This window comes from Lissotriton helveticus, chromosome 12 (assembly GCF_964261635.1).
Source record: "Lissotriton helveticus chromosome 12, aLisHel1.1, whole genome shotgun sequence".
Classification (NCBI taxonomy): Eukaryota; Metazoa; Chordata; class Amphibia; order Caudata; family Salamandridae; genus Lissotriton; species Lissotriton helveticus.
In genome coordinates, this window is record NC_136073.1 from 774,969,680 (window position 1) to 774,994,476 (window position 24,797).

Genomic DNA, 24,797 nt, shown 5'->3' on the forward strand with positions numbered 1-24,797 from the left:
TTCTAATGTATATGGTGGGCAGCTGTATAGCCTATGTCCATCTGCTGCAACTCCCCTTTACAATGCTGTATTGGGTGTTGGGATTGGTGCTGTACTTCTTGAGTTTACCCGCCTCAAAGGTTTCAGCTCTCTCTTTATAATAGTAGTATAGATGGGGAGTCCTTACAGCATTAGTCAGCACCAGTGTGTGTAAGGCTGCATTTGCTTTTTTATTATATAATATATATATATATATATAATAAAAAAGCAAGTGCAGCCTTACACACACTGGTGCTGAATATATATATATATTTATTATGGGGCACATATATGATTGTGTTTCCGGGGTCCCGCGCATGGGCGGGAATATTCTAGTGCTTATGACTATTGATGAGGATCCCCTGGAAGAGAACAAATGTGTTCCACAAGAATGGAAGAAATATTAGTCAGAGTGGTCCAATTTTCGAAGTTAACCTACACCACAAAAGGGAAACTTTCCATCAAAGACAAATGGAGACAAAGTCTTAGCATATACTGGATGTAATTGGATTTTTGACCAATTAACAGATAATACGGATAAGAAATTGTTGTTAGCATTTAAAACAATTAATTTTATTTGTGGAGTTAGAGCTTATTCTTTGGTTGCCACAGAATTAGGGCTGTGTGATCCTCACCAGTTACTATGAAGTTTAATAGCTTAATATGTTTATGGGGCTGCCACCTCATTGGCTGCATACTGATCACATTTATGGTAAGAATGTAAAGAATTGAATCAACTGTGTATTAAGTAATGCCCGCAGGACCTTTTGCTTCCAGGAACTCCCATGATCATTACTTTGAATAAATATTTTTAATGATACTTGAAGTTTCCCATGCTTTACTTCTTGATGTAGATTTTATTTCATCGATACATTTCTTTGTGCTGGCATCTGTCTACCACAAGCAAGCCCTATTGTAAGGTATGAGCCCTAACAAATGAATCTAAGTGAGCATGGTCCATCCATGAAGGGTTGGTTACCTGGATTGGGACAGAGGTACGGTCCTACTTTGGACGGCTGGGATAGGGGGATTAGCGTTACCCTGTTGTTTTAATTTATTAGTTCACAGTACTGCGCACTTGAAGAGGAGCCTGCTGGTCGCGCAGGGGGTGGATGGGCCCCAGTTATTTGCACCTTATTTGTTGGCCACTGGTTTTGAACTGGGACACTCCCCCTCTCACATGTGAGAGTATTTAAGACAAGCTAGAGCGTGTCCCTGCAGCTCCGCCTGTAATTGACTGTTTGCTCGTCATCTTTCATTTCCTTGTATGCACACGTGGTGCAACTTGGGAGGGGACTGGCTCCCGCCCATCATCCCCTTTTGTCCCGCACAGTGGGCACGTCATGCTGAAGTTGCTTCAGTATTTCATTACTTATGTTTTTAAAGTTTCTCCCTGTTGTTTTGATTTGTTATAACTTCACAGTACTGCACGATCGCAGGGGAGCCTGCTGGTCGTGCAGGGGGCAGCTGGACCCCAGTTATTTGCACCTTATTTGTTGGCCACTGGTTTTGACCTGGGACACGGCCCCCCACCACATGGAAGTGTTGGAAGTGTATTTAAGACAAGCTAGTGTGCGTCCGGGCAGCGGGCGCGCCGGTGGCGCACCAAAGGCAAGTCTGTCTGCACCTGTCCACGCTCAGCGCCAGCCCGCCTGCTCATTTCCTCCCAGAAGACAACAAAGGGATACAGTACTCTAAGAGAGAGCTAATGGCATTACATAAGGTAGGTAGGTAGGCAAGACAGTCTGTGCTTGTCCAATTATTGATATTATATTAAATCTCCACCCACTCGTGCTCCTCTTGCCAGACCACCTTTCCCAAACTGATCTTTGCGGGGCCTACCAATTCTCCCTCTTCAAAGGCCTACTTCTCAAACAAAGATGAGAGGGAGAGAGACAAGCATCTTTGTTGTGCCCTGTTCAATGCAAGTTTCATGGTAAAGCATAGTCTACAATGTACTAAGATCTTAGGAAACTATCAGATGGACATAGTGTTTGTGACCGAAACCAGGGCCGATACGGCCTCTGGGCCCAGTATATTAGAAGCCACAGTTGTCAGAACCGCCCCACCCCCCTTTTTTTTAAAACGTACACCCCGGACCGACCAGCAAGGATGGGAGTGGGCCTGGCCATATCTAGAGACAGTCTCAATGACTTTTTTAGCAGGACCATCGTCAGAGTGTGAAGCACTTGCGTTTAACATTCAACCAATCACATAACACAGCTTCAAAGGAGTTCTAGTATACCACGCCCCTAGAGGATCATTAATTGATAATATTAGCAGCGTTTCAGAAGACGGACTAACCTCCTCTAACTTGACCATGCTGGGAGATTTTAACTTCCACTCGGAAGTGGGCTCTGAGGCAGAGTCAGCACGATTTATTGACGTCATGAATCGTTTTTGGCCAGCCTCAACATGGGTTAGGACCCAAGCATGTCACCAGCTATACGCTGGATTGCATTTTTTTAAACCACTCTTTTCTTTTAAGGACATTTTGCCTTTGACCTGGTCCAACCACTCTGCAGTTTTAACGTCGCCATCTAGGATGGTACTGCCATGCTAAAGACAAAAATAACCCAAGGAAAACACATGGCTGGAAAAACAATTACCAGCAGTGACTTCAGAAGCTTCTTACTGCCTCTCAACCGGCCTACACTAAAGAGGTAGACAAGAAGTCAAATAATTACTCCAACTGGTTGGACACAGCAGTAACCTCCAGTCGTCCCAGAATTACCCATCATGGTAGGACGTAGTATCCCTTCTGCCCCTTGGAACTTGGCAACACTAAAAACACAAAAATGTATCTGTAAAAAAAAAAAAGAACTCATATGGAGATCAGCGTATGACAGTTTAGGAGTAGGACAAGTATAAATCTTGTCTTAACACATACAAACCCCTTCTAGTTAAGGAAGTACTACACCCAGAAAATAGAGAGCGCATAAAATTCCTCTCAAGAGCTATTTAAGACAGTTATGACTCTTACATCACAGCACACACCTGAAATTGCTTGCAGAGAGCAACTGTGTGACAACATTGCTATGCATTTTCAAAGTAAAGTGAAGATATCTTTAATTAAGTTTATCGACCTCAGATACCACTGAAGCGGTCTGCTATTCAAGTCAGTCGCGAATCTACATCCAATTTGGATTGGCTCGTTTTTCTAGATTTAAAACTGGCACCGGAGATCATCAGGGATAATCGTACTACAGTGTTTAACACTGCATCTGCCTCAGGCCGTTTCCCCAAGATTTGGAAAGTTGCCTCTAGTCTACCTATCTTAAAGAAACCTAACCTCAATCCCAAGGACCTGAACAACTTCCGCACTATTTCTCGTCTTCTGCTGCCCGCAAAACCTTTAGAGAAAGCAATGAACCATCAACTCTGCTTTCATAACCGAGCATAGTTTGCTGAATGACAGGCATCACGGATTTAGAGGAGGTAATAGCACGGAATTAGAGATAATTAAATCTGTAGAAGAAATCAGAGTGGCGCTAGTCGGGGGGGGGGGGGCACACTGATCCTGTTGGATCTCTCGGCAGCCTTCAATACCATCCACCATAACATCTTGGTGTAGCGGCTAGCAGCTTCAGGGGTCTGCCCTTAATCTCTTGAGATCCTTCCTAGCAGATAGCAAGCAATTTGTAGCCTTAGATCCTTTCGAGTCTGAACCTTTACATCTTCAATGTGGAGTGCCCCAGGGCTCATCCATTAGTCCTACCTTTCATTGTATATGTAGCAGCCCTGGCGCAGACCATCAAATCCTTTGGTTTTGCTCGGACCTAGTATGCCGCCAAGCTGGTTGGTATGCCTACCATGGCCGGTCAATAAAGCCAACAATTTGGGAGTGATTATAGATAAGAAAACAAGTTACTTACCTGTAACTACAGTTATCCAGTATTGGAATCTTTCATAGAATCATTCCCCGTCGCCGAGGCGGGAGTCCAACGCTAAAAAATACAAAAGCAGTGCCTTAGTAAAACGGTAGTAGCCTAAAAGAAAAGCCAAAAGGCCTAAAACTTAGAAGCATATCTACCTCATTATATGAAAAGAACTAAAAAATAGTTCCAACCAATCAGCTACCAGCACCCTCTAGAATCTTCCCAGCAGAGGCAGTTCTTCTCAGGTTTTCTTAGCACAAGTGGGAAGTAGGGAACCCGAGTAAAGAACTGTCTCGCCGGGGAGAAGGGTGGGTGCATGTGAATCTATGAAAGATACCAATACTGGATAACTGTAGTTACAGGTGAGTAACTTGTTTTCTTATCCAGTATTGGGATATCTTTCATAGATTCACATGCCTGAATCAGAATAGCAAGCAGTAAGCTGACATAGTCGTTTGCGGATGGTGGGAAGGTTAGAGCATTAACAAGGTATATACAATTTCAGATCAAAGAATGCATATAAATAAACTGTACCTATGGAAAGGCAAGTTTGAAATACAAGTAAAAGCATAAATTGAAATTCAGAAACATAATATATATACATATACAACATAGATTAAATAAATACGTAATTCTAACCTTATTGAAAAAGATGTTGAAGAATGGCTTGTCCCACAGCTGCATCGTCCTGCAACGCAGATTGCAGGCAGTAGTGCTTTGTGAACGTGTGGGCATTTTTCCATGTCACAGCACAACAAATATTTTCTAAAATAACTCCAGCAAATAGCGCAGTAGAAGCTGCCACAGTTCTAGTGGAATGGGCTTTGACCTTTCTCTGCAAAGGTTTATTGGCTTTGTCATGGCAGAAATCAATTGTAGAAGCAAGCCACCTGGCTATCGTTGCTTTAGTTACAGCAGAACCAAGTGTGGCTTGACCATAGCCGATTAGTAATTGATTGGATTGCCTGTTGTCCTTAGTTTTCTGTAAATAGAATTTAAGACAACGCTTGACGTCAAGTGAGTGTAAAGCTCTTTCCGCTGGCGTAACTGGATCCGGGAAAAAAGTTTTAAGCTTTACAGGCTGATTTAAGTGGAATGGAGACGGTACTTTTTTGATGAATTTGGGATTTGTCTGTAGACTTACGTAATCCTTAGAGAAATGCAGAAAGGGTTTTGAGATAGTGAGGGCTTGAATTTCACTAACCCTTCGAGCCCATGTAAGAGCTAATAAAGGTGCCACTTTCCATGTTAGAAATTTGAGCTCAGCCTTGCGTATGGGTTCAAACGGTCTTCTCATTAATTGAGCCAACACTGTGTTCAGTTCCCACTCTGGAGGTGGTGCACATATTGGTGGAAAAACTCGAAAGAGACCTTTCATAAATTGCTTGATAAGAGAAGAGGAACAAAGTGAAGATTTGTTAGAACTCTTCCGGAATCTGGAAATTGCAGCAAGATGAACTATGATAGAGGAGAACAAAAGCCCAGCTTTGGCTAGAGATAACAAATAAGGAAGAATATCTTCCACCGGAGATTGGAGAGGGTGGACATCATTCACCTCACACCAAAGACAGAATCACTTCCACTTTAAGAGATAAGTTTTAACAGTACTCTGGGCACGAGATTTGGCTAGAATTTCACGACAGTTCTGAGATATGTTCAGATATTTGAATTCTAGGAAATCAGGAGCCATGTGTGCAAGCGCAGCGACTATAGATCTGGATGAAGTATTTGACCCCTCTCTCTTGTCAACATCATGAGTGTTGGAACTAGACGTAAAGGTTCCTCCTGGGATAGCAGAAGCAGTTCCTGAAACCAATATTGCCTTGGCCAGCGGGAAGCAATTAGGATGAGACGGCAGCCCTCCCTCTTCATTTTTTGAAGCACTTTTGGAATCAATGGTATTGGGGGAAAAGCGTACGCACAAATCCCTGATCATCGCATGGACAGAGCATTCCCCCTTGATCCCTGTTGAGGGAACCTTCTGGCGTAGTATTGGCATTTATTGTTTTCTCTTGTCGCAAACAGGTCCAGTTTTGGTTTGCCCCAAATGTGAAAGATCTTCTCCACTTGCTTCTGCTCCAATTCCCACTAGTGACAACCCGAGAGAGATCTGGACAGGGTGTCGGCCAAGGTGTTCTGGAGCCCTTTGACATGTTCTGCTCTTAGGGTTATCTTGTGGGCTATAACCCACTCCCAGAGTTCCTGAGCCTCCTGTAACAGAGACAGTGACATTGTTCCCCCCTGTTTGTTGATGTAATACATGCTGATCATATTGTCGGTACAGACCAGCACGGAGTAGCCCGCAATCCTCGGGAGGAATGCCTGCAGAGAGAGAAAAATGGCGCGCAGATCCAACCTGTTGATGTGCTGCAGACGGTATTCTTGGGACCATCATCCCTGAATTTGTAAATCTTGGACATGGCCTCCCCATCCCTCCATGGAGGCGTCTGTTGTTAGAGTGAACTCTGGAGGATTTGGCAGGAAAGTGAGACCCGGAGTCAAGTTCGCTTCCTGAGACCACCAATGCAGAGAATCTATCATGCGCGATGTGACCTTGATGGAGTCGTCAAATGACCCTATGGCTTGCTGCCATTGTAGATGCAACTCCTCTTGCAGAGGTCTCATTCTGAGTCGTGCCAACGGTACAAGGTTTATTGCAGATGAGCACATCCCCAGAAGAGAAGCGAATGTCCGGACAGAAACTGACTTTCTTTTTGAGATGGACATTGTCAATTTTTGAAGTCGTAGTTGGCGATCTTTTGATAAGAATGCTTTGCACTGTATGGTGTCCAGCATTGCTCCCAGAAAAGGAATCACTTGGAGAGGACGCAACTGTGACTTGCCTTCATTGAGAGTGAGTCTTAACCTTGAAAAGAGATGCAGGCATGTTGATCTAGCATCTTCTGTTACCTGCTCTGAAGGACTCTTGAGCAACCAGTCGTCGAGATAAGGAAACACTTGTAGTCCCTGAGATCTCAGAGTTGCGGATACTGGTGCTAGGCATTTCGTAAAGATCCTTTGTGCCGATTTCAGTCCGAACGGAAGCACCTTGAACTGATAGTGGACGCCAGCCAATGTGAATCGCAGGTATTTGCGATGTTTGGGATGTATAGGGATATTGAAGTATGCGTCCTCCAAGTCCAGAGAAGCCATAAAATCCCCTTCGTTTAGACAGCTTAAAACTTCGGCAAGCGTCACCATTCGAAAACTCTGTTTTTTCAGAAACTTGTTGAGCTTGCGAAGATCGAGAATCGGGCGCCACTCCCCTGATTTTTTCCTTATGAGGAAGAAACGAGAATAGAACCCGGTTCCCTTCTGCGATAACGGAACCTTCTCTATTGCAATCTTATGGAGCATTTTTAAGGCTTCTTTGAAAAGTAAGTGAAGACGAGGGGGAGGGGGACCCTTGGGCGGGGTAGTAGGTGGTGGTTTGACGAATTCCAGGGAGTAACCCTTGTTGACTAGGTCGAGATCTGAAGCGATCTGTTGCCACTGGTGAATAAAGGCGGAGATCTTTGTGCTCACAGGGAGGGAGGTAGGGATGACGGACGTCCTGCTGAACTCATTGTTTCCTGCTGGAATCGCAACCCTGATTGTTTGATCGCCTTTGTCCGCCCTGGCGAGAGAAACTGCTCGAGGAAGATTGTCTGTAAGACGTTTGACCGTAGGGCTGTCTATATTGTGACTGATACTGTCTATTTTGCTGATTTTGATATCCTCCTCTGGATTTAAAGCCACGACCTCTGGCTCCTAGGAAAGATCCACGCTTGTATTGGAGAGCAGCCAGTGATTTTGCCGTATCAGTATCAGTCTTAATGGCTAGAAGGGCCTCGTCTATGTGCTTTCCGAATAAGGAATCACAGTCATAGGCCATGTCTAAGATTTTGGTTTGTACCTCTGGCCTAAAAGATGTTGCTTTAAGCCATCCTTGGCGTCCAAGTACTGCAGCACCGGCTAGTTGTCTAAAGTTGGTGTTAGCAATTTCTAGAGCGCAGTCTATAATTTCGGATGCGGCTCGTTCCCCTTCCAAAAGTATTTTTCTTGCCTCTTGTCTACAGTGTTCCGGGATAAGGTCCATAAATTCTGTCAAATCTGACCACATCTGGCGGTCGTAACGACAGAGAATGGTCAGCGAATTCGCTGCTTTAATGGAGGCTGCTGCATTAGTGGAAAATGTTTTCCCTATCAAGTCCAACCTCCTTCCTTCTTTATCCGGCGGTGTTGAAATTGGCGTAGCTGGATTTTTGGATCTCTGTTGGGCAGCCTGTGATATAACTGAATCCGGTCGTGGACGACCTATCAGACAAGACGGAGTATCCGGAGGAGCACTGTACTTTTTCTCAATGCTCGGAAGAACCGCAGGTATAGAGGCATGTGTTTTCATAATTTGTAATCCTTCATTCCAAATGTAATCAATTATGGGAATCACTCTTGTTATCTCCCTGTATTCTTCTTTAAAATCATGCAAGAAGCAATCCATGTGTTCTATAGTGACTAGCAACTGAAATCTGGTTGCAGCACGTTGCATCAGGTTGTGAAAACCGCCGATGTCCTCAGGGGGAGAATCTGATGGCTGAGGAATACGCGGAGAAGGCATGGGAATGATATATTCATACCAAGGATCGCCATTACCAGTATTGTCGGGTAATTCACCCTCTTCGACATCTTCCTTGTCTGAGGAAGAAGTATTGTGCACTTGAGGTATTGCTCCAGGGGGTTGTGTTGGAGAGCTAGCAACCTCCACCTGCAGTAGCGAGACTGGTATTTCCGTAGGTAAGGGTTGCAAAACAAGATCAGACGGTACTGAAGGAAACCTTTGGCGGTAATCCGCCAGCATGGCTTGCAGATCTCGTATTAATGAAGGAAGATGACTGGTCTCTCCTTGATCCAAAACCCTTCTGGGAGGTTTTTGATAAGGGGCAGATAGGTGTTCCTGGTAGTAGTGTTCCTGGTAATCCTCTTCCTCCTCATCAACTTGACACTCTATTTCAAGTTCAGAGGGGTGGCGAGCTATGCCGAACGGTCCCTCATCATCTTCCTCAAAGTCATCATCCTCAACATAAGTTTCCAGAATATGAGATGGTCGTAGAGGAGATATGTTGCTGTAATCATGTCTCTGGTAAGTTTTTAATTGGAAGTGAGTGTAGGAGATAGGCGTAGTCTGTGAAACTGGTGGAATCGCGGTTGACAAACTTTTCGTCGACGGGCTCTTCGTCGTTGACGGAATGATCTCCGTCGACGGGCTCTTCATCGATGGTGTCATCATCAACGGGCTCAAAGTCGAAGAGGTTGACTTTACCTTCGTCGTCGAGGGAACTGTCGTCGATGCCGACGCTGTCGTTGACGGAGGTTTAGATAATCAACTCTTCGTCGACGAGTCCTTCGCCACACTAGATTTCTTTGAAGTGGAGATTTTAGAAGACACAATAGGCGAAGAAATAGCCGTAGTGGAGACTGTAGCCGTAGATAAAGGAGCAGCAGAAGTCACAGAGACCGTATGAGAAGAAACCAGAGTAAGGGTTTTGACCTGGATTTTACTTACGGTTCTGGGGGCGAAGGCCTTTTAGAAATTTCAGGGTGGAGACAGCGTTGACCCAGAGGGTAGTTTGGGAGACCTCAGTGACTGGTCAGAAACTTCATGAGAAGCTTTGTGATGCTTTCTTCCCTCACTGGAAGAGCTGTCATGAGACCTAGCCCTCTTGCTCGATGTTGAGGCCTTGTCATCCTCCTCAGACGAGGATTTCAACCACAAAAGCAGCCTTGCTTCCCTGTCCCTAATAGTTTTAGCAGGGAAGGTCCGGCAGATTCTACAATCCTTAACAACATGTTTAGGATGTAGACAGTAGATGCAGTCCTTATGCTGATCATCCACATGTACCCTCTTCTTCTCACAGGTCCTGCAAGCTCTAAAAAGAGCCTTCTTGTCAGACATTTTGATGGAGAGGTGAAGAAACTGAGTAGGCACTCAGGGAAACTCCCTTCCACACGACGTGCGGTGAAAATCTGAGGGGAACTGCCTCTGCTGGGAAGGTTCTAGAGGGTGCTGGTAGCTGATTGGTTTGAACAATTTTTTAGTTCTTTTCATATAATGAGGTAGATAGGCTACTACGTTTTAGGCCTTTTGGGCTTTTCTTTAGCCTACTACTGTTTTACTAAGGCACTGCTTTTGCATTTTTTACCGTGGGACTCCCGCCTCGGTGACCGGGAATGATTCAGGCATGTGAATCTATGAAAGATACCCCAATACTGGATAATAAGCTCTCTTTTGCCAGTCAGGTGAATGACTTAACTTCATCAACCTTCTTCATTCTTAGCCAGATTAAAAGGATCCTAGATTTTATTCCCCCAAACTCTAAAGAACTGTAAGAACGGCCTTGATGTTGGCCATTTTAGATTATTGCAACAATCTATACATGAATCTACAGCAATACCTGAAGAAGCAACAGGTGCTGCAAAATGCTGCTGCAAGATTTCTGTCCTGCACGCCCAAATTTGATTAGGTGGGAAATGTCATTCAATAACTCTACTGGCTGCCAATGAGGAATAGGGTAAAGTTTAAATCACTCTGCACTGCGTACAAGGCACTTCATAACATAGGTCTATCTTACTTTACTCAGAAGTTCAAATGGTATGTACTCAATAGGACACTCAGATCATCTAGTGGCAAATCTTTAGTGGTATCCAGGGGAAAAAAATGTCATGGGGAAGTAGAAGCTTCTTCACAGGGACTATTACAGCCTTGAATGACCTACCTCTGACAACCTGTGCCACCCGAAATATGATGGCCTTCAGAGAGGCCGTAATAACCTGGCTTTTCTGTAATTAGGCATCATGTTTTAACTTGCCACCTGAGAGGTCAAGATCAGGGAGATAGCGCCAGGACACCCCAGGGTAACAGTGCGCTCTATAAGTTTAACATAAAAGAAAAAGGAGTGTATGAAGGACACAAGTGTGCACAGGCAGGGAAAGCTCCAAAGCATGAGCCACAGAGGCAGTTTCTGGTCATTCCACTAGGTAGCATGGTATCAATATGGTTGAAAATTGGAAAGAGCAAAGGTGTAAGCTTATGTATCAGGCTCAGTCTTCGAACATTAAAAGATTAAATAACTTGGACAGCAGCTCTAACAAACAAAAACAGTTATATATATATATTTCATATCAGATTACCGCATTTCCAAAGGAACAGCATAGCAAGCTTTCGTGGCCTTTAGAGTGTTCGGAAGCAGTTTCCCAAGACCATCACTGCAGCCTAAAAATCAAACAATCTCTTTAAAAAGAACCGAAGAACAGGGTTGTAAAAAAAGAATTAATCACCTATAAATGTTGGTTTAACATCATACAGTCAGAAAATACAAAGAAGTCATAATGTAACATCTAAGTTGCTTTTGGGTCAAGGCTGGGCTCGGCGACTATATTTCATGAGCACCAAACAACCTCATAAGCTTTAAATAAAACAATCACTTATGTTCAGTCAATCAGGTGCATAAGATCTTCAAAATACAATGCATTCAATGCCTCTTGTACAAGTGCCTAAACACCTTTTCTTCACTGGGGCATTGCTTTCCAAGTCTAATTTCAGCTTGTTGTTGAAACGTTCTATTTGGATCAGAGGCAGACGTGTTCTTGCTATTGACCATCAAAGGAAGGCATTTACTTTTAGACATGCACTCTCAAGCTTATTCCTAAGGTTGAGTGCATTATATATACGCTATGAATGTGGAGAAGTACCAAGTCTGCAATTTCTTAAATTTGCAAAGTTAGCCTATCTTAGCCTACCTCTAGTAGGCACCGCTTTAGTGAAAAAAGTTACAATGGTTGAAGATTCTGGCTAGAATGGCCTTAAAAAGAAGAATTCTACTGCTAAAATTACTATTTTACCCCATAGAAATTTGAGGGTGAAAGCACCCCCACCTCAGTGGAAATCAGTTTCTCACCTGTAACTCCAGGTCTCCAACATTGGCATCTTTTATATATTCACATGCTTAAATCATTCCCAGTCATCATGTTGGGAATCCCGGGTACATTAAAATAGGCGCATACACTGTTAAACACACAGTAAAAAAATGGCCATAGGCCTGAAACAGTGTACATTTAGTAGCACATCCACCTCATTTGAAAGCACCCAAACGTCAGCCAATGAGGTGGAAGCTTAAGATCTCCTACTCCCCCTAGAGACCACCACAGCTCAGATTGCAAAGCACAAGTGTGAGAATATCAGTTTAGTCTCTGACCGGCGAGGAGGGAGTGTTGCATGTAAATATATATAAGATATACATTCTGAAGTAATGGATTTATAAGTAACTCATTTCTTCTCCAACACTGGATCTTTTATATATTCACATGCTTGAATCAGAATAGCAAGCAGAATACAATATAATGTGTAACAAAAGCGGGTAGCAGGCACACCTTTACCGAAACAGTTTATTTAACTTCCTGTCCCCACAGCAACATCAGCTTCTGCACCCACGTCTAGGCAGTAATGCTTTGTGAACATGTGCCGACTCTTCAAGGTGGATGCAAGGCAGATGTCTTGAAGGACAACCCAGCATACAGTGCGCATTTAATGCCATGCTCCTGGTGGGATGCACCCTCACTCTTCCCTGGAGTAGGCTCTTAGCTTTGGCCTGAAAGAAGGAAATACAGGCTGAGCGCCACAAAGCTATCCTTTGATTGGACAGGGGAGACCTGCCTGTGGCTGTCTTAAAGACACAAACAGCTGGCCTAATGTGCACGTCTTTTTTCTCATCTGTGTAGAACTTAAGGCATCTACACAGGTCTAATTAATGAAAGTATCTTTCTGCTGATATAGACGAATTTGGAAGAAAGATCGAAGAATGACCGATTCAGTTACGTGAAAGTCAGTATGAACCTTGGGTATAATAAACATTGGATTGTTTTTCGAAATTACTTTGTCTTTTACAAACCTAAGGGAAGGTTCCTGGACTGTGAGCGCTTGAATTTCTTCCTTTCTCCTTGCAGATGTCAAGGCCAGAAGAATTGCCATTTTCCATGAAACAAATTTTAAATGTGCCTTATGGATAGGTTCAAAAGGGGGCAGCATCAATTGACTGAGGACACTTAAGTTCCATCGAACTGGTTGCTGTCAAAGTGGTAGGAATGCCTAAAGAGCCTTTCATTAAGTGTTTTATGATCTTTTTTGGGCCAACAGGTTGACTGCTCAGTTCTCCTATAGCTCAAGATTGCAGCCAAATGGACCCTGACTGAAGAGTATTTAAGCCCACTATTTGCTAGACTCAAGTAATACGGAAGGATTTGATGAAGTTTCAGACTCAATGGATGATGACCATTATCTCACACCATCCACAGAAATGCTACAACCTGGCTTTTTAGCTCTTTGTGGTTGGTGGAGCTCGAGCCTGCACCAAAATATTTCTACACTCTTAGGACAGATTTAAATGGCCAAACTAAGTGGTCAAGTATCAAGCTGTCAAATTCAGTGACGTGGGATTGAGATGGATAATCTCTCTATAATATCTGGGAGGAATCCTGGAATGCCTTTTCAGAGGAATTGCTGGACACGTTGATAAATGCAGCAGGCTGCTGTACCGATATTGGTGTGGCCATGCCGGAGCATGAGGATCAGAGTATCATGGTCTATCTCGACCTTCATCAACACCCTGGAGATCAGGGGAAAGGAGTAGGCAAATATCTTGGATCAACAGATCGAAAGAGCATTGCCCCTTGTCCCTGGATGCCAAAACCTGCTTGTGAAGGCCAGGCATTTGCTGTTGCTCGGAGTAGCACACATATCGATCATGGGGCGACCCCACTAATTGAAGAAGCAGTTCACCTGCTTCTGGTCTAGTTCCCACTTGTGACAATCCAAAAGCTGTCGAATTATTGCATCCACCTGATCATTCTGGAACCCAGGCAGATGTTCCACCGTAATGTTTATCTGGTGAGAAATGGCCCAATTCAACAGTCATGTTGAGTATCAATAGTAATTAAGAGTTAGAAGAAACATGGAAAATCCCTGAAACTCTATGTCCAAGAAATCACAATTCTGACAAAAGTGACACATTTTGGCTTCAGTCTCTCAAAACTTTAGATGGAGTCATAATTAATGGAAGAATTGAGTTTGCGGAGCACGTTACCTTCAGTAACGTTCTCTCTGGCTGAGGCTATCTAACTGCAGATTCCTCCTCTTTTTGAGTATTCCCAGGCGCCAGATTGGACGTGGAAAATCTATTGCAGCACCCCTGCGCACCAACAGGTGGTGCCAGTGACTTTGTGTCAGTGCTGCTCCGCGCTGGATGTGTTGTATGCAGGACTATATAGGTGCCACCAATGCGTGCTGTCAGTTGCTTTCTTCGCACTTCAGCGCCCACAGACACAGAGCCAATCAGAATAGTCGTGACCAGTGTGCAAATTACTAATTTGGGATCTTTTTATGTGATGAGACCAATTGATGGAACGGTGAGGTGGGAGGGTTGGTGAGAAATCAGCAATTAGATAAGAGTCTGTACCAGCAACAGCATTACTAAAGGTAAGTACCTTGTTCTTCTGATAGAGATTTCCAAGAGCAGATTTCTCCCTTTTGAATAGATACCAAAGCAGTATCACGGGTGGCGGGTCTGTGACCTGGCTACAACCAAAAAAGTCGAGCAGGACCAAACGAGCCAAATGCCCGTCTAGACAGTAATGCTTTGTGAACGTATTATGTGATGCCCACGTAGCCACCCGGCAAATGTCCAGGACAGGCCATTATGTGCCAACCCAGAGGTAGAAGCGTTGGCTCTGGTAGAATGCGAGCGTAAGCCATCAGAGGGCTGCTTGTTAGCTAACGTGTAGCAGATTTGGTCCTGCAAAAAAAAAAAAAAAGAACTGACAGGAGCCCTTTAAACGCGTCTAAAGCAAGGTCTTGCTGAGCTAGGGACAACACAAATAACAAAACTTTGGACAGCTTGTTTAGAAGCTCATTAGTAAATTAATGGTAAGAAAAGTGTATAATGCACTCGTTTTTATCTAAATATCCAAACTAATCACTCTCTACATTAGTGTGCTACACTGGATTGCATGCTGTCTAACGTACGAGTTACTTACCTTCGGTAATGATGTATCTGGTAGGAACGATTCTAGCCGCAGATTCCTTAACGTAGAATTATCCCCAGGCGTGAGACTGGATCCAGAATAATTTTTTGCCCAGCATCCCTGCACGCCGGGGGGACGGCATCACGCGGCTCCGCCCAGGCGTCGCCAGCGTACATGACGTCCGCGAGGTAACATAAGTCCCACCTACGTCAGTTTTCATCGGAGAACTTTTCCGCGCCACAACGCGGAGCCATCAGACAAAACTGTGGGAGTATGGGAACAGTGTGCGAAAGAACAGAAGAGATGGAAAAAGGAATGGTGATGAACCACACCATAAGGAGCAGTGCCAACACTGCAGTACCCAAAGGCAGGGAAGGGAGAAAGAACAAAGCACAGCACTGAGCAGCCACCCTGCTAGTATGTAGACAGTCGCCCCTTTGAGACAAGGACATATGCAAAATGTCATGACAACATGTATCAGGACTACATCCCCAACCAAGAACAACGATGGGGCACCAGTTCCAAGACAAAGAGGGAACGACAACGCTTCAAGGCAACCCCAGCACAGAGTGCGACAATCCCCCCAAAGGATCAAAGGGGAAGGCACGACCAAATGACCCCAACCCAGAGGTTAGCAGAGGGCCAGGACCTTTAGTAACAAAGAGGGAGAGAGGGAAGGGACGAGAGGAAAGGCAAGCCTCAATCCTGGAATAACCAGAGCAGAGGGGCACAGGAGTACCCAGACCCATCCTCCAAAGCGCCACTAGAGGAGGAAAGGAACAGAAACAAGACAACCATCCTGTCAAGAGAAGAAAGAATGCACTCACAAAAGATATATCCCCCACCAGGAGGCGAGTGCAGACGGCAAAGCCAAAGGTCCTCACAGAACGGGGAGGAAGGGTGGGCAATGAAGGAATCTGTGGCTAGAATCCTCTCTACCAGATACATCATTGGAGAAGGTAAGTAACTCGTGCATCTGATAGAGACTACCAGCCTCAGATTCCTTAACGTAGAATAGATACCCCAGCCATACCCCGGGTAAGGAGGGTCAGCGAAGGACCCCATCAGCCTGGACATAACAGGGGGCCCCACAGGGGAACAGTCCAACAGACAGGGCGAGGAGATTTGGCCTCCCAGGCAAGTGGGAACACCCACAAGCAAAACACCACCAACCCAAAGAGGGGTGTGGGGAGGAGAAAAGAAGAAAGAGGAAGCTCGTTCTTACTCAGCAGAGGAACCAGGCAAGGTCTGGGGAGGCCGAAGCACCCCACGCCCCTACAAGGCAACAGAACCTCTACCCAATTCCAGGGCAAGGAAGAGAAAGAAGAACACCCTAGAGGGTCCAAGGAGAAGAGGGAAAAGAAGGCAAGCCCACCACAGGCGGAAGGCAACAGACCAGACAGAATGGCGCAGACAGCAAGAAAGCAGGAAGAATAGCCCGGAATACCCCGGAAGACCGGCCAGGCTGCGCCTGAAAGAAAGAGGAGCACAAAATCATCTCAGCCCCCAGGACAGAGGACATGAAGGCGAAGAAGAGCCCGGACACACCTCAGCGAGGGGTCCGCGCACACAACTCCAGGAAAGCAGAACCAGAGCCCCAACGCCAGGCCGCAGACAGCAGGTCAGACCTAGCGAACAGCGCAGCAGCCCCGGGGAAGATACCCCAGGGTCCCCACCAAGGCATTCCAATCCAGCAATGGGAATAGCACCTGCAACATACATGAATGCCATGGAGCGCAGCGACCCGAAGGCGACCACAACTCCCCAGCACAGCATAAGCTATATAACAGCTACCACTACCCCACATAGGGTAAGTTAAGTCCCAAGACATGGGAACCCTCTTTGGAAGAAACTTCCGCAGCAGAGGACAACAGAAAAAGGTTGTGGGGAAAAAGCCCATCAGAAGGCTTATCAAGCAGCCCAAGAGAAAAAACAGGAGGCCTAATCTCAGGGCCAACCTGGTATTGGTAAACCAAGCAAAAACACACATAGTGAAGAAGGACCGTCCAGCAGCCAACAGAACCACAGCCTCAGCAAGGAGGTCTCGAGTGGCCATAAAGCACATATAACTACAACAACGAGGGCAACTCGCCCAAAAGGAGGAGCATCATCAAGAGGTAGCCCAACTTACCGGTCACTGAGGGAGAGAAGAGGGAGGAGGAGGAGCCCGAAGCCCCGCCAAGAACCTCCGGATGGCTGAGTCCACTGGAGCGTGGAACAAAAGGGTGCCATCTAAAGGAAGATCCACCAACCGTTCCAGCACATTTTCTGGGAACACACTGTCCCGAAGCCAAGCATAGCGGCGAAGGGCCACCGAAGAAGCCATGGCTCGACCCAGCACCACCGAAATGTCCAGAGAAGAGCGAAGAATGAACGCCGCCAGCTCCCGGCCATCCAACGCATGGTGCCACAGGTCAACACCCGCACCCTCCTAAGAAGCCGAGTCCAACACGTAAGATGTGGCCCTAACCAACACACACAAGGTGTTAAGGGCCCACAGAGCTGCACTGGTCGAAGCAAACATTTTGCGTCCCCAAGAGTCCAGCCAACGGGCCTCCCGGGAAGGAGGAGCCAACAGCGACAGCAGGGAAGGAAAGGTGGTCTGCAACAGGGGCCCACTGGCAGCGGGGTGGGGGGAAAGACACGCCTGGTCACGTGGCACCGGAAGGTGCCGGTGCAGAAGGTGTTGGGGCACCGGATCCCCCATGGCGGGGCGCCCCAAGTCCCCGTCAGAGAAGAATGGAGCCAACCCTCAAAAGGGAGCCCAGCTCCCTCCCACCAGAGCCCTGGTGAAGGACCTCCAAAAGATGATCCTCGGGGAAATGGGCAGCAGGATCTCCCATGAGCAAAATTGCCACAGCTGTGGAAACAGTGCAAGCGAAGGCCGCACCCGCCTCCGTAGGGCCCAGCGGCGGAAAAAGCAGCTCCTCTGTGGGCGACGATTGTAAACTAAGACAGCCATCCGCCAAGCGGAGCGGAAAAGGGCCAGACCCGGAAAGGAGAAAGCGGCACCGAAGAGAGGGGGACCTGTGGTTCCTCCGGCGAAAACTGCGGCGATGGCACGGAGCAGCCTTTAAAAGACGTTGCTGAAAAGCCACTACGTGGCGGCCCGTCTCCGGCGAGGACGACACCAGTAGGCACCCAACCTCCGGGGAAGAGGAGGCGTTCGAGGACGAATCCACGACCTGACGCCTGTCCGGTGCTGTAGAGTCCGCCACTTGGAGCAGGGCGTCGTCGTCGTCCAACACCACAGGAGACGCCGGACAGGCCTCCGCCCTGTCACATGGCACCGGGATCGGGGTGGGGCTGGAGCAGAGGTGGTCAAGGAATGGCGCCGGAACGGCGTGACTCAACCTCCGACAAGGCAGCCGCCTGCGTGGAGGAACGCGAAGCACCTGGAGAGCGGCAAGGCGCCCCCCGCCAACCTCGACCCATGGGGGGACGAGAGGTGTCCGCCGACCCCCATGGCGGCGCCATGGCCGACTCCGGCAAGGCAGCCGCCTGCAAGGAGGACCGAGAGGAACCCGGGGACCGGCAAGGAGTCCCCCGCCAGCCTCGACCCATGGGGGGACGAGAGGGGCTCGCCGACCCCTGTGGCGCCGCTGAGGCCGACCCAACCTCCAACGAGGCAGTCGCCTGCGTGGCGGAACGGGAAGGGCCCGGGTAGAAGCGAGGGGCCCCCTTCCAGCCTCGACCCATAACGGGAGGAGAGGGGTCTGGCGACCCCTGTGAGGCTGCCAAGGCCAGCAGCCGCCGGCGCCGGAGTGGTGTCCTCTCAGCCTCAGACAGAACCACCACCTGTCGAAAGGGCCGAGTGGGGCTCGGGGATGCGACCCGAGCCCCAGCAACCTCCCGCGACACCACAGGGACTCCTGCAGGAGTTTGTGGTGAAGCAGAAGCGCCGTGTACCGAAGGAGGGACCCCGAAGGGCCACACCCCAGCGGCACCACATCCTCCGAGCCTGGGGCCGAACCAGTCGGCGACGCCGCAGAGGGCCCCACAGAGTGCAAGGGATCCGCCGACGTCCCAGGAGGGGAAGGAAGAGGAGAAGCCAGCGAGGCCTGTAAATCCGCCGCATATGTCTCCATTTGGGCTCTTGACGCCCCTTCCCTGGGGATCAGTGGATAGGGGGACGCATCACCTGCGGAGAGCCCACGTCCCCAACAGGCCGGAAACCAGCCCTCGGGGACAAACTGCAACACTTACTGACAGGGGAGCGACGCTCCTGCGGCACCGGAGAGGAAGGAGGACGACGACGGCCGCTCCGAAAGCCTTCCGCAGAAGTCGAGCGAGGTGACGAGGCCGACCTGGACATGCGAGCCGAAAGAAGTTTCATCTGGCGCTCCCGCCTGGAATTCAGCTTCAACCTTTGGCACCACATGCAAATGAGGTGAGGGTCCATCGTCAACATCAATTATCCACAAGACGAACAAGTTTTGAAACCCGAAGGCATCGGCACACTGTACACACACACTTAAGATCAAGAGAAAAAAGGAGCCTAAATAGGTCCAGAGCACGAACCGGATCCCCATTGCACGTGGAAAAGGAAAAAACTGACGTAGGCGCGCCAGGGTGTGACTTATGTGACCTCGCTGATGTCATATACGCGGGCGACGCCTGGACGGAGCCGCGTGATGCCGTCCTACCCTCGGTGTGCAGGGATGCAGGCCAATTTTTTTTCCGGATCCAGTCTCACGCCTGGGGATAATTCTACGTTAAGGAATCTGCAGGTAGTAGTTTCTATCAGATATGCTACTTAAAAGGGAAGTAGTCATGTTAGTGATTTTACTTGGGAAATATTTTTTTATCTACAGATACATGTGCAAGACAAAAGCAAATTGGAGCACAGAAATATATCAGGTCAGTTGCGCAATTGTAAATACGTATGTTGAAGCTTAGTGGAACCAGTATACTGACAATCTTGTCCCTTATGGTTTACAGAAATGACTGAGAAATATATCCCACGGAAACTGGTTATTTGAGGTTGATATTCAGTAAGTTACTGATACTCAAATGTGTTACACGACGGGTGACAGGGTAGTTTTCCTCATTACATATTTTTAACGGAGTTATAGCCAAAGAAGTGGCACGTGTCATATATGCAGCACATAGTGTTTCTCCGTGCACACTTATTAATCAAATGTTCTGAATTATTCAACTATTGGTACGTCGAGCGCCATGCAGTACGTATTTATACAAACTCACTGGTAACGGCATTTGTTAACCAGAACATACACAGTGACGGAAAATACGGAATCCCGTTTCACATTGTAAATTACTGCGGCAAGCTCGCTTTGAGTTTTAGAAGCTTATGCGTTAAACATAGTTTCCGGCTGGAGCCACCACGCGGTCTGCCAGTTGCATTCATGCAGTATTAGGAGACGCGCTAAGCGTTTTTTCGTTTTGAAAGCGCATTCGCTTAATGCAGTTCACGATCAGAGCGGCCATGCGGGTGGTCAGTTACTCTTATAGAATGATGAAAACTCTTTTTGTTATATGTCACAAGCAGATAGAAAGAGTGTTGTACATTCACTGATTTTTTCTTAAGGGGACTGATGGCAGATGTAACGTGTTTAACCCGTAACTGGGTTGAGAAACCATCTCGCAGATTTATAGCTGTATGAAAAGGCAATAACATGAGTTAGAGTTTGTTACCCGACAATAGAAGTAGGCATGGGGGACAATGGCAAACAATATTGTTTTAGAGGATAGACATAATCTCAGGACTTTGATACAACTTTGGTAATTTATGTGCTTTTCATGTGATATAATACACTGCAATGTTTAATCATGTTCATTTCAGAAGATTGATCTACAATGAATTCATCATGTCAATGTAAACTAATGTGGTACACTGTTTACATTAGGATAACGGACTGATAAGACTTGTATTGTTTCATTATTTTTTAGGCCCCTGAAGAAGGGTCCATGTATAGACCCGAAATGCATTGGTTTGTGAAACATATGGAGCAACATAAAATGGATTATTGATGCATTTTCGTTGATTGAAGAGAAAACGAGAATACATCTTTTGAAAATAAATTGATGATTTAAAGAGCTGATGAAAGGGGCTCACAGCCTCATTTATTGATTTAATGTGTTATTAACTTGGAAAAGGAACTTTTTGTTTCAAATAAAAAAGTGCGCACAGCCACCGGGAAATGGTACGCCTGACCTGATCGTTTTCGCATATAAGTGGCATGTGCTGGCATTTGTTGTGTCGGAAGAGATAACATCACATCATGTTGCGTTGTGTTGAGATTTGGGTTAAGAGACAGAATGAGAAAGACAAGCATTGGCATAGCCAATAGGTCTGGCTTTTAGGACCTTATGAGTATTTAATTATGCAGCACAATATCCTTGGTGCAACATCAACTGTTGTATGGCTAAACACTTATAATGTCCCAAAGGCGAGACCTATTGGCTATGCCAATGCTTGTTGTATTTGAAAAGAATTTAAGAAATCACTCAATAAACATGTTTACTTACTTTTCATTTGTTAAAGTAAACTCACTGATTCACATTCATTGAATACTATTATGTGTGCTATTGAATGCTGAGTTTCCAAACCACATCACCTCTATAAAGGAGCCTTTGATTGCTTTCCTGCCACTACCTGGAGACCAAGTGGTGAAAGGGTATGCTTGGTTTTCAATTTGGGGTAGCTATGGCAAAGAGAAGATAGACCTAACTTGAAGAAAATGTGCTAAGTATGTTTGCAGCATCAAAACAATAATAATGTAAAAACACAACACAATAAAACCCCCCAAATTTAGAAAAATAGGACATCATTTTTTTTTTAAAATGGCAGAAAGTCAAAATGGGGAAACGGAGATATTAAGATCTAGCATAAATAGAAAATAGGGCCAAAATGTCAGGATCTCAGTGGCGAGAGTTAGAGTTGTAAAGAGAAGAATTGGACGTTGTGACAACCTAAAGAAAGCAGCCAGATACCCCCGTTGGAAGAGACTCCACACACCCTTTTCTAAGACCTTTCTTAAGGTTTTACAGATGGCCGCTGTTGCTCCGTGAAAATAGACAGCTTTATATTTCCTAATCGGGTTAACGCTCTAGTGTTTCTTGCTTGCGCTCGCTACCCGATGAGGAAAAACCTAATGCGCAACTTTGAAACGTCGCACTTCAACTGTGGCTTGAGACGCTTCATACGTCATGCTGCGGTTCCGATTCTTGTGCAGAGAATTTCAGGACTTCTCATCTTCGCCGAAAAGAAGAAGGCTTCCAGGACCAGTTTCGTCATTATTTGGAAGCCAGTTCGTCAGTCGGAGACATTGTTCTTTTATGCTTATTTTCTGTGAGGAAATTTGTAGTTAGGTTAGTTTAGGTTTAGCGCGCGCAGGGAAAAGATTAGTGAGCACATTTTGAGTTTCCGTCTTCTTTTGCTCGCAACCTTCGTGGGAGTATTTCAGCAAGTAGCACAAGGTATTGAGTCAAGATAACTCGTTCAGGATTAGTCTTAAAGAAATCCATCCTTCGCATTTTTGAACTGGGAATATATGAACAGTGACGTTTGAACTCTCATATGTTTTCCTAATAATTGAGTGCTTGAGGACATCTCTTATTACAAAGATACAAGAATCTACAGAGAGGAGCTATAGCCTTGTTAGAACTGGGTACCTAGAGCAGAGATAACAAATAATGTAATTGTATTTAGATTACTGGCATGTATGTTTATCCTAATCTCTCCCAATGCAGATGCTAAACAACCAGTTCCCAACAAAGTAGAGGAGACGAAGAGAAGCAACCAGAGTCTCCGGGCCAAGGCAGTCTCTCTTTATCCACTTTCCCTTTCCCCCCCGCTGCAGCACTTACTAGAGAATTTGACAAGTTTTCTGGTGGGTTCATTGGTGGAGGGGCTTTGGGACCATCTTCGACTTCTGAGGACCGATCTGGTTTCAGAGGTTTTAGCATGGGACTTAGCCTCCAAAATGGAAATCAAAAGTATTCAGCTAGGCAATGAAGCAGAATGTAGCTGAAGAGAGCGCTATGAGGTCACATAGGCATTAGATGAAGGTTTTGCTGGGAAAGCTCAGAGTGGGAGAAATCACAATGTTGGGCCCATAGAAAATCCCTTGCTGGTAAGATACCATTGGAACCTTCGCTCAGTCAAGATTTCTTTGTAGGTACTTAGTCACTTTTTTGGAGCTCGGATTCTTCAAGCATGGCAAGGGTGCAGGTTGTAGCAGAGGAGGGATCCATGAGGCTGGATACCGTTTCCACAAGATCCAGCCCATGAGGATGTGGCGGCACAATAAAGTTAAAAGCTGGAGAAACCTGAATTTTCAGAACATTGGCAATGTACATGGTCTGATGAATTAGGCAGGTTTGTTTGCCACTCTGTAGTTCTTTAGAGTCAAAAAGTTTGCAGGTTTTCAGGGGTATTAGGAAAAGTCAAGCCAGAGTGAATGTTTCAGCACCTCAGGAACAGCAGTTGGGGGTCAGGAATCACTCCAACAGAGGCCACCAGCAGGGTCCAGGCGAGGGCCAGGTGGAACTGGTCATGTGGCGAAATTGTAGAAAAGACTTCTTGAAGCTTGTATTTTTCCTATACCTCGAACAGGAGGTCAGACAATTGACCCTTGGAGTCACTTCTTGTTCCTGGACACAATTGAGTCTTCAGGGCTCTTCTCAGGTCACAGACAGAAGGTTCATTTCTCTTCTGAGTTTCCACAGGTTCAGTAGTGCTCAAAATATAGAGTAAACAAGAGATGCCACATTTATGGCTAGCAACAGGTTGTGGGTGATTCCTGCTTCCACCCTAACAAATGGGGTAAACGTTCCCAGGGGTACCCTACCACCTGTTTCAGGATTTCCTGTGTGCCCTTCGAGAAAACCATCACAGTGCCCCTCTCTGCCTAAATCCAAGATGGTGAGGATATATGGCCTTGCCTGAGAGAGTTGCCTTCCACTAAGTATATGTTTAAGTAGGTAGGCCCGCGAACCTGGTTGTTTCCTACAAACACACTGCTATCTCTTGCATAAACTGAACAATTCTGTACCATGTTTATGCAGTGCACTTCTATTCTCTAGGTGGGTTGGCAGATCTGGAGCAAAATATTTCACAAATGTTATTAAGCTTTTTTTAACTGACAGTTATGCATACGTTTTTCTCTCACTTAAGATGTTGACTTTGATGGTAATGTGTACTTTTCTACTCCACTCGTACTTTACTACAATTGAAGAATGTATATATCTTTTTAGGTTGTATGCCTTTGATGGAAATGCATATTTTTTGCAGCTCATTGTACACGCATTTTAATATATCTGATGAATTAATTGATAGATTGCTGTGCACTTGCTTTTATTAAGTTGTTTTTCTATTGCACATTCTTAAAATATTGTAAGGCTGTGAGCTGAAACAATAACTAAATAAATTCAGATAGGTCAAACATCTGGTGTGTTCCAAATCTTCCAATCATGGAGAAAATGTGGGGGCTCATAAGAGGAGGGTATAACTATAGGTTACCTTGGAGCAAACTACATGATTTGAAATTCAATGTTCATGTATTTATTTAGTGAGTTTTACAGAGGACGAATTTGTACTTTGTAGTTCTCGATATAAGATACCTATGATAACCGGAGGATGATGTAGAAGGGCTTCAGCTGTAGTTGTACAAAGAGCAAGATCAAATGAGTAGTTACCCTAGGAAGTTAAAATTGAACATCAAGACTTTAAGTTGATTCCTAAATTTAGACTAATTTGAACCTAAATGCAGTGGTAAAGCTTTTTATTTGGTGGCAGAAAAACATTATAAAAACACCACCTTTCTGTTTCCCAATTCATGGAACATTAAGAAGAAAGTAATCTGCAAAGAGAATGCCTGAAGTAGG

At 45.8% G+C, this 24,797-nt stretch overlaps 1 protein-coding gene across 1 annotated transcript in view; it reads right to left on the reverse strand.

Annotated features, from left to right (window-relative positions):
• The window catches only part of TDRD10 (tudor domain containing 10), an 852,263-nt gene that overhangs the window by 219,554 nt on the left and 607,912 nt on the right, over positions 1–24,797 (reverse strand). Inside the window, exon 9 of the mRNA XM_078670270.1 lies at positions 11,064–11,145. Coding sequence (XP_078526396.1) covers positions 11,064–11,145 — 82 coding nt within the window. The remainder of the gene's footprint in view (positions 1–11,063; positions 11,146–24,797) is intronic.